The 11,031-nt window shown below is 49.3% G+C and overlaps 1 protein-coding gene across 1 annotated transcript; it reads right to left on the bottom strand.

Annotated features, from left to right (window-relative positions):
- Positions 1-7,101: 7,101 nt before the first annotated feature.
- On the bottom strand, positions 7,102-7,918 carry LOC119282076 (protein LURP-one-related 11-like). The gene has a single exon (XM_037562425.1). It carries the CDS (start codon positions 7,878-7,880, stop codon positions 7,290-7,292), a length of 591 nt encoding a protein of 196 aa, XP_037418322.1. The 5' UTR covers positions 7,881-7,918; the 3' UTR covers positions 7,102-7,289.
- Positions 7,919-11,031: the final 3,113 nt, after the last annotated feature.

Genomic DNA, 11,031 nt, shown 5'->3' with positions numbered 1-11,031 from the left:
GCATCCTGATGAAGAACTCGCAGGGCTGGTCCCCGACGTGGCCCTCCATTGGAGGAAGGACCGCTGCCGGAGGTGAGGCTGATGCGCCGCCCCGTCCTCCTCTTCCCTGAGCACCACGGCAGCCTCGGCCTCGCCCCCTCCCCCTTCCCCTCACGGCCGGCTCCGCTGCCACGAGCTCTTGGGGAGGAGCGGCACGCTGTTGAGCAGAGACCCTCGCCGCCACCATCGAAGCATCAACACGCCCTCTCGCCATGGCAGAGGGAAGGAAGAAGCAAGAGTGGGAGGAGGCGGATGGCGAGTGACTGAAGGGTGCCATCCCTCCCGCTCCTCTCCTTATAAAGGGGCGGGGTCAGGGCTCGGCCGCCCCTCTCAACCAACCCAGCTCATTAAGACGACAACGGGCGAGGCCGTTGACCGCCCTCCCCGCCCAATTGAAGGCGCGTGGGTATCGACCCACGCGCGCACGTCTTCCCATATTCCGCGCGCCTGTCACCCGCCCTCATGCGGCGTATGTGGCGCAAGGGGCGGGCGTAGTGGGATGCGTGGAGCGACGATTCCAGAGCAGAAAGCGTAAATGAGCAATGGCCCCGCGGTCTTAAAGGGCCGCAAGCCGCCTCTTTACTATTCACCACAGGATGTCGCAAGCACGCTTAGGTCACCCCACGCGCGATCCCCATGTCACGCATTCAACGCGAATCTTGGGGAAGCGCAGCGGATGAAGGATTACCATAGTCAAAGCCGGCCCTGCCTGCCCACGCACCGTTCTGGGCCTAGCCCAACAACGCGTCGCGCTTATGTGTGGCCCAGGCCCTGGGGCTACTGTCTATGTACATAAGTAGGGGTTCTACTCTGCACCCGTCTACCTATGCACGGGTAGTCAGAGCCACGCCCGAGGCCACACTTGGAAAGGCAAGGGAAGGAGGCCGAAGCCACAAGCCGGTCAAAGAAACGCCAAGACCGAGACACAAGGACCAAGAGGGCGAGGTGGACTCCCCCGGAAAGACCCTTGTCGGGGCGGCCTCCGCAACCCCGGCAAGAATCTTGCTAGGGCAACTCGCCCAACACCAGCGGAGGCGCCGCCCTTGCCCGAGGTTTCCAACGTCATCAACCACATTGAAACCAAGGCTCGGGAGGCACCTCCATGATGGCATGCAGATTTTTGTGAAGATCATGAACACTTTAAGTCAGATGGGGATTAGAAGACGACAAACCTCAGCGAGATCCGTGCCGGGGAAACCCACAAGACCTCCGGCAAGATCCTTGCCGGGGACGACCATGACGCCATGGCAAGACCCTTGCCGGGGCCCCGGCAAGGCCCTTGCCGAGGACATCCGTGGGGCCATGGCCAGGCCCACACCCGCCAAGTCTCCACCGCCGCTCCCATGCAGCTGCCAGCCCACCAGCTAGGCAGGCACCTACGTGTCGACATGAGGCTTCCAGGCCAACTCAGCGCGTGCCTACGTGGTGGCATGCAAATCTTGGTGAAGGCCCTACCACCGCGCCACCTCAGCAGCTTGCCAGCCTACATGGCACCATGCGCATCTCTGGCCTGGACGCGTGTCGGAGCGAGGTGGGGCGGCGACGGACGGGACGGGGGCTGGTTTCCGTCCCGATAAAGTGAGGGGGACACCTAAGAGGCGCATTAAATGCGTCTTGTCCCGTAATGGCTAAGCGATAAGCTTAGACACTGTATACTGATGCCACCTCCTGTGTGCCACAGTCGTGATCCCCTTGACTATACAAGGAGGGCCAAGGCATCCAGGAGAAGGATTCGGACCCTTGGACAAGTTACACTCATCGTAGCTAGCTCAAGAACTCCAAGAACACTCAAATAGACACCAAAGCAGGACTAGGGTATTACGCATCCTCGCGGCCCGAACCTGGGTAAACGACCCGTATGCTTGTGCTGATTGCTGATCCCGCTCTTCTCACGACCCCGCGCCCGCAACCGTAATAGGGATTTCCGTGATCCCATAGGTGTCATTCCCACCGACACCACACTGTCCCGTTTGTTCACTATTGCGGCTCGAAATTTCATCCTGCGCACATGGCCGGCATGGGGCGAGGCCATCCTCACTCGTTTCACGATATTGAGGTGTCCAATGCCGCATTCTTCATCGGCACGTCCCACGTTGGGAAGTCTTGTCGTCGTCCCTGCCACAGCTAGTTTAGTTGTAGGTTTAGTAGTTTAATATTAGTAGTTCTATGAATCTAAGTCGCGATGTTTTAAATTTTCCGCCCCTACCTATGAATGAAATGGTCTGTGTTAATTTCTGCTTGCTCTGCGTGCGTGGGTGGAGAATCAGGGAAGAAATAGTTATAGTCTATGACAACGGGTCCCACCCACATGAAAATTTTGGAGCCTCTGTTTTAGCTGATTCTGAGTTTGCACACTGACTCGGCAGCATGCAAACTTACGATGAAAAGTCCTCCATACACGTTCTGGAGGCTGCCGATATGACGATTCTGCAAGAGTTGTTCCTAATTTGCAAACTTGGATCCAATATGCAAGTCACAACATGTAGCATGTGAGAGTTATTGGACCAATCACAATGTCGATGATGAATATGTCTTACTGATTGTTTGTTCTATTTGGTGAGCTTATATCTATAAAGCAGGTACCTGTATGCACAACGACCCAATGATATAAGTACTCCTTGTTGCATTGCACCTAATTAAGCTGCTAGCTAAACAGGCTATCTAGGTTTAGATAAAGGTCGATCTAATCCCCATACTTGTTTTCACTTTCGTTTTCTCTGATGTCACTCCACAGATTATTTTAAAACAGACCGTCAATGCACACGTGGCAGTTGACAGAGTACAAGAAAATTAAGCTACATTCATACCTTTCATACCCTACATTAGTGTATGCATGAGCTTGTTTCCTGCAATGTAGCGGCAATTTGTGGTGATGACCTAATTTAAACGGATACAGATGCACTGCATGGAAAATGTTGAGTAGTGAGTAGTCCCTCCGTCTCATATTATTTCTCGCTGAAATGGATGTATGTAGACGTATTTCAATCCTAGATACATCCATTTGAGTAACTACTATATTACATATATACATCCATTTCAGCTATAATAACTAATATGGAAGAAAGTGAGTATATTTTAATGGGTCAAGTGATTAGCCTATCTCCCAAATCAGAAGAGCTAGGAACAAAACATGACCGAAGATGCGGTGTTAAACAAAGCAAGTGCATGCGTACCACAAATTCGGGAGCCTTCTGTGATAATTTGGCACAAAAAAAATTGTTAGGACCGGAGACTTCTGAAAATCATTTAGTAATAACAAAATTGTTAGAACTACTATTGTACTGGAGTAGTTTATACGAGACAGATGAAATCTTCAGAAGAGAAGCCTGCTGACCGTAGCAATTGCAGTTTTTCTGCAAGATGTGTGAATAATAAAGAAGAAAATGGCACCTCAACGAATGGATCAGAGTAATACGAGTCTACAACGGTAGTGACATCAATAGAGCACATGTTTATCAACGAAGACTCAGTGCTTGACATATGGTTGAACGGAGGATAGTTGTACACTGAACGCACAAGGTATCAAACTGCGTGTCTCATAAAGGCAAATATTCATTCTGTGTGAGGTGATGTTTCCATTAGTAACCAGCCGCCTGTGGTGACTACATCAATCTCATGACCTGCTGGCTCACTATCTTTGAGGTGCTCATAGGTGTACGTGTGTTCGTTCATAAGTATAAGTGTAGTGTGTGTTCATTCATAAGTATAAGTGTAGTGTGTGTATGTTAGCGGCCGAGCCTGTACCATGTTTCTAAAAAAAGTGCTTGCATGTAGGATACAAATTCCATGCAAATAAATTGTATTCTAATAGTTTCCGATGAGGTATGATCAACCTTGGAACTTCGTCCCTATTGAAAGTTTGATACGAGTTATTAAATTTTAAATAGAGACATTCTTTAGAGAGCAGACACTGGTGGAAATTTCAAGGAAAGTATGCTTAATCATATGGGGTCATGTTGGCTCTTGAGCTAATTAGTCAGATAAGAACGTATTTGACTGGGTTGAATGGAAACTGACATATAACTAGGTAAAAAATATTAAAAAAATTATAATTGTGACTTGTGCCCCTTTCCAAACGCAAAATGTGGATTCTCCCCACGTGTGTGCGACTTTTTCTCTTGCTAAAAGTCCACAAGTAGTATATCAATCAGCACAAACCCTTACAGAAAAAAATACGAATCAAGATAGCAGATTTAAAAAACAGAGGTCCTTCTAGCAGCCACCAGTGGAAATTCCAATGGAAGTATGGTTTACCACACACACTTTTTCTTGAGTCAATTGGTCAAATAAGAATGTATGTGACCGGGTTGAAGCTGTCATATAAGTAGGTAACAGGCATTAAAATCGATACATGATGTTTGTGCCTCCTTTTATGTAAGTTGTTCTGGGAGGTGATTTAGGAATTGAACGATCCTATTCTCCAGTACAAATTAGAGCATGACCAAAATCACTGGTCTTGCTAATGATAAAGTTCAGGAAAATGTACTCGCTAAGAGAACATTTGTAGTTGTTTTAGATGGAAGGTGCCTAAAGCTTCTTACTTTAAATCAATAACGCTCGAGAAGTGGATAGACCAACATAACATAGTCTTACAGAACAAACCAAAACCACAAAGATACATAAGTACCAAATACTAAAACAAGGCCTCGACATTGAGCACAAAACATAGGAATGGGTTCTAGATAAACGTTGCTAGTGATCATCATGGGATCTGACTTTCTCTGTTGATTCAGTGCACATTCCCATGGCCTTCATCTTCCCTAGGGACCCTCACAACTAAAGAAAATAGAGATTTTAATATAGTCAGTTGGATGATTTGGGATGCCTCCTCAATAGCAAATTTGTTGCGACAATTACACAACTTCAAGGCTAGCATCGCAACTGCCCTTCAAGCTACGCGTCTGAGATGACCTCTAAGATTCTTGAGAATATCAATCACCTCATTAGAAGTGGTTGGATCCCAAGTGCAACCAAAGCATTTGCAAATACATCTCCAAATGATTCGGTCGGTGCATAGTTGAAAATAATGTGATTGGTGTTCTCAGGTTCCAAGCGTAACACACAAGTGCCAGCACCCAAGCCATGATGTTTCAGTGGGTTGATGGCCAAGGCCGGAACAGTCCTGCACCATTCTCCACAAGAAGAAACACACTTTCAGTGGCACCAATGTAGAACAAAGGCACTAATTAAGCAAGGCAGTGGCAGGCCCACGAACCAAATACTTATACATAGATTTAACAGAGTAGTGACCTTACGCTTCCATCTCCCATGAGGTTGTATCGGCGTTGTCATTAAGGGTAACTCAAACCAACTCTCACGGAGCAAATTCCAATTTCCTAGCACTCAGTTACTTGAGGTTGCACTTAAACTTAATGTTGACTCTGTTGTCTTGCAAAAGCTTGGTAACACTAATTGTAGGCTCTGAGGCTAGGACAAAGAGGTGAGGATATTTCTTATGAAGGGGCGTTGTACTAAGCCATTTGGTGAACTAGAAAAAAAATTCCTATCCGTTGGTCACCGCAAATTTAGTATCTAAACTAATTTAAGATCGTCACCCACAACCCCATGGGATTCTGAGAAAGCTTCCAACACCATTTCATGAGAAGTAATATATTCATCTTCTTGCAAGTGAACAACACATGTCCTTTCAGAGCCTTAGGGTGAAGTGAATTACAGAAAACATCGACATTGAAGGCCAGGGTGGCAGAAACCACACTTCTACAGTTTTGTGCCAAAAATCACTAATTCCGAGTCTATTTTTTTGAAAAAAAACTAGCTGGCCGCTTTGGCCCATTTGATGACGATTATGACAGCTGGTCACACTTTTGCCGACGTGGCATACCGGTTCACAGTAGATGCCGATAGACAGAGGATTTATACAGATTTACAAAATAGTCCCTAAAAATTTACATGTACACCCTTCTTCAAAAACTAAAAAAGCAAGCAGCCCCTCACTGCCTACCTCCCCGTCTCTCCTCCGCGAGGCCACCGTCGACGACCATGGTGGCCATCTCCCCCATCGACGACGTCGCTGCTCCTTGCTCCCGCTCATGCGCAGCCAGTGCCGCTGCTCCTCCCGTCCATGCATGGCCACACGCCGCCGCTGCTCGAGCTCGCGGCCATGCGCGCCGCTGCTGCTCATGCTCTCGGCATGCACGCCGCGACTGCTCTCATGCACGGCGCGCGCCCGTGCCGCGGCTCCTTGTGCTCGCGGCCATGCGCCCCGCTGCTGCTCACGCTCGTCGCCATGCGCACCGCCGCTGCTCTCATGCACGGTGCGTGCCCGCGCCGCTGCTCCTCGCGCTCGCTACCATGCGCGCTGCCGCTGCTCCCATGCGTGCCCAGGGCCGCTGCTGTGCACACCCGTGCCACTGCTCCTCGCGTCATGGCCATAGGCGCCGCTACTGCTCGCGCTTGCGGCCAGCCCTGCGGCTGCGCACCCCCGTGCGCGGCGGGCGCCGCGGCTGCTCGCGCTCTCTCCCCCGAGGTGGTGCTCCTGTCGCAGGAGGGGCGGCGCCGGGAGCATATAGGGAGGCGGCGCAGCGAGGAAGGGGCGGCACCGGGAGGACACGGGGAGGTGGCCGGCGAGGGAGGGGCGGCACCAGGACGACATGTCGGAGGCGACCCCTCTACTCATGAGTGTTTTTTTCTTTTTTGAAGAAGGAAGGGATTTTCTGGTAAAAAAATATCTATAACGACGTCCAACATGAACAGTTATGCCACGTTATCATTTGCGGTCCCTACATGTCATAATCGTCATCAAATGACACAAAGCCACCAGCTAGTGCTTTTCTCGCAAAAAGTTAGACTTGAAATTAGTGGTTTCTAGCACAAAACCGTAGAAATGTGGTTACTGCAATCCTAACCTTCAATATCGATGTTTTCTGCAATTCACTCCCTTAGGGTGCAAAGGTCTATCCATCCAATCATATGGTATTTTTTTTCATGGCATCCCGTGTCCAAAAGAATCTGGCTCTGACTTTGTCAAATCGTTGTTGCATTCCATCCAAACAGAAAACATTTGTAATTATGTTACCACATGTATACGTCTACAAGGATTTCTTCGAACAACCCTTGATGAAGGGTGAAAAACCATCCACCAAAAAGAGTTTACATGTCCTCAGTTTGGCTAAAAATGTTCCCAAAATGCTTTCTAAATGTTCGTGTGAAACAAACTCTCGGCTACTCTAAACTAGCTGTACAAAATTGGAGATTTTCGCCGGGAGAACCGGCCGGAGAAGGAGCATCCATCACATTGATCCGTTCATGAGGCCACGCACAACGACCAAACCCAAGACGAGCAGGTGGCCCACCTCCGTTCCCACCGTCAGCGTCAGCACGTCCTCCCCGAGCACCACACCCGCCGCCGTCTGCTTCCGCGCCACCTCCGCCACGACCGTGCCATCCACGTCGCGGATTCTGTACTCCGGCTTGCGCGAGCATCCGTCCATCGTGTAGCACGTCCCCGCGCCACCGTGCATCACGACGGCGGCCCCGCCCTTCTCGGCCCGGCGCACGCTGAACCAAGGAGTCGCCTCCTTGTCCTGGCCGCCGTCTTGGGCGCAGCGGGAGACCTCCCACCTCCTGAACATGCCGAAGCCCTTGCGCCTGATCCTGATGAGGGCGTTGCCGGCGCGGTCCATGAAGAGGACCTCGCGGCCGCCCCTGCAGCCGTAGTTGTCGACGCGGAAGGCGACGGCGCCGTCGGGGCCGTACACCGCGCAGCCGTTGCCGTTGAACACCAGCGACTTCATCCACACCGTGTACGCGTGCCTGCCCTGTTGAACTCCGGAGGAAGAAGTGGAGCAAGGAGACGAAGAAAGGGGCTGGATCTTGGCCATTGACGAGAGATCGAAGAAGATTGCTCTGCTCGGCTCTGCTGCTGCTGTTGCGATGATTGGGATGGTGGGTGCAGTGGTTGGTTTCATCTATTTATAGATGCTTGAACTACTTGTTTTTTTCTGGATGCTTGAACAACTTTGTTAATGGCAGTCCAGTGTGTGCGTCGCGCGTAAGGAACTAAGGATAGAATAGTGCTGCACCAAAGCTGTTTATGATCCATGTACTAGTAGTAATGTACTACTCCTAGTCAGCATCCGATTAGCATCACGTTTTGCTAGTGCTTCTAGGGTAGCAGTTCCAACTTGTTTTCCAGAACATCGATCCAATGCATATGCATGGGGTTGAAACCTGGAACTAAATAAACCGCGATATAATGCAATACAGAACATCTGTGCACTTGCATTTTAAAATCCATGATCGTTTGTCAGAAAAATAGATTGTTCTGTTCGGTGAGCATAAAGAAAATAGGCGCAAGTACTTATCCTTCCTTCAGTTCAGCGTACTATGTTCGGCGAGCATAAAGAAAGTAGGCACATACTAGTAAGCTGAACTGAAGCGGTATTCTTGCAAGCTTTCATAACAAAATACAGTTTTGCTAGAACTCATCTAGATGAGATATAATTTGATCTCATTTATTTTTATAGTCATTGGATGTGATGCTATAAGATGTGTGTGTGCTGACGTGGGTTGTATCATGTAGAGCTCCTCAAATAACACAAGTTACAGATTTCAGTGCTAAAAGTGCTCAAAACTTCAAGCATTAAAATCTTTTTCTTCTGTAGAGCTCCTTGAATGTTTTTTTTGGCATGAAAACTTGCAAGCACCTACAAACTTTGATCATATTTGACGTTGAAGAGTTTCAGATTTTTTTGACTTTGTTTTCTATTTTTCTTTAATTTGCTATTCATATAGAGTGTAGGCGCATCCGGGAGCTAAAAAACCACTCTCATCGTAAAGGATATATGTCGTCACGATGGAGGGCTCTGAAGATCACTAATTAGTAATGTCAATTATTCTGTCGAGTACGCATAAAAATCAGTGAAACTCGTTGGCAGGGCAGGCACCTCCAAGTGTGACCGGATCATTTGCTTCTTTTTTTCTCAACATAACAGGAGATGACCGACACGTTGAAGTGTGGACGTGAACAGCGGTGCCCCTAGTTTCTTTGGGCATTTATTTACCTCAAAGAGGAAGAAAGAAAAGTTCTTTGCCCGTTTATGCTACGAGTCGCACGGACGCGTGGAGCAGGCTGACCTTTTAAGTTTTTTGATTGAGGATACATACACACCCGTGCGCGTGCATACATTCCCTACAGTATATACTGTATGATGTACATATCGCATCGTGGATCGCTCTGCAGAAAGTTGGAGGAGAAGAATCGGCCGGGCAAGTACTGTTGGGATCTGATCCCCGATTAGCCCACTTAGGCTGCGCTTGGATTGCCGTTTTCCAGCCATCTACACGTGTAAAGTATACCCCCGTAAAAATAAAACGGACGAGCTACTTGGATCGTCGTTTTTGCGTCATAACTTTTACACCCGGTTTCACTTTACACTTGGATATCGTTGGTATTCCGTCGGTTTGCAAAACACTGCTACGTCCGTCGTTTTCCCTAGTCGCTGGCATTCCGCCATTCTTGCTCGGTCGTGATTGACTAGGTAGCCACAACCGAGGTAAGTGCCGCAACGGCTCAACCGGAGCACGCCGAGGCCACCGCCACCGCTCGCCGGAGCGCCGCCGTAGTTCCCCGGAGACACCATCATCACCAGCGCAATCGCCTCCTGCAGTCCTGCCGCATCAGCTTCACCACCACGGCCCGCCATTGACGCCGAGTGTCCGCAGCCACCACCATGGGTGCTTGCGCGCCGCCGAGCTTCGAGTCGACGGTGCCGCAGCCTCCGCGCCGCTGCCGGAGCGCGTGCGCTCGCCGCCACTGCAACCAAACACCGCTGCAGCACCCAACGTCCGCCTACACCACCACCGGTCCACGGCGTCCCCGCTGCCATCGGATTGCCTTCGCCACTGCAGCAGGATCCTGCGTCCGCTGTGGCCGCGCTGTGACGACGCCTGGCGCTCGTTCTTCTGGTAGCCAACGGCATAGCGCACGGGAGAGACTCTCCGAAACAAGCAAAAATCCGACGAACCAAGCGCAGCATATACATGTGGGAATATCCGGTTGTATTTTACAAATCTCCTGTAATATACAAGGGTATTCATATACGGAGGTAAAACTTCTACAGGGATTCCAAGCGGGGCTTAAACAATTCTGGCTTCAAACTCCAACCCGTACGCCTTTCCTCCGGCGACGACCCTGACAACGACAACGACTCCACTTCCATGTCCTTCTCATAATCTTGTGCTCCTTCCATACACTGAACCATGGCTCCTCTTGAAAGCTTGCGGTGTCGCCGTGGTAGCCTGCCATGTCTCGAAGAAACCAAAATTCTGCAGTAAAATCGACCAGAGATGAAACCTTGATGCCAGAATTATGGAAGCACCTGTTCTTCCATATCTTTATGATAGTTAATTCATTAGGGACGATATGGCATACATACACGTCTCGCTAGATGCTAGCAACGTGCTCGTGAACTATCATACGTCCAAATGTGCGTCAACGTTGAGTTCTTTAGGGACATCATACATACAAGTTTTAATTCGACTAAACAATGCTTAAGTACATGGCTAACCTGCAGGGATCAGATACTCTACGAGCTCCGTCCCTCCCTTTGTTTGTCTTCTTGTAAAGTGATGACGCCACACAAGTACATCGATTGTACACGTGTATCTTGCCGATCAAGCATCTAGAAGTATGTGGTGCTCTTCCATCTGCACGTTCTTGCTGAGGTGAGAATCTGTTCAAACGTGAGCAATGTGCTGCGTTCGATGTGCTACAGTTGAGACTTCTCAAAGATAGGAAAGTGCGTCGAATAAACGGTGTGTGTGACTGCTGACTTGCTCCGCATCTTGTTCCATAGATCAGCTCCTCCCCACTTCACTATATTCTTTTTACCAACCTAAATCCAAAAGAATAATAGATTAAACAATTCCTCCTTCTTACATGTGAGCTAGGACCGTAGGAGTATATGTAGAAGCTTGACGCCTTTTTTTCCAGGGGATATAAGCAGCTTTACACGGAGTATATGTAGAAGC

The sequence above is a fragment of the Triticum dicoccoides genome, chromosome 3B (assembly GCF_002162155.2).
Source record: "Triticum dicoccoides isolate Atlit2015 ecotype Zavitan chromosome 3B, WEW_v2.0, whole genome shotgun sequence".
Classification (NCBI taxonomy): Eukaryota; Viridiplantae; Streptophyta; class Magnoliopsida; order Poales; family Poaceae; genus Triticum; species Triticum dicoccoides.
This window is presented reverse-complemented; position numbering and strand designations above follow the sequence as displayed.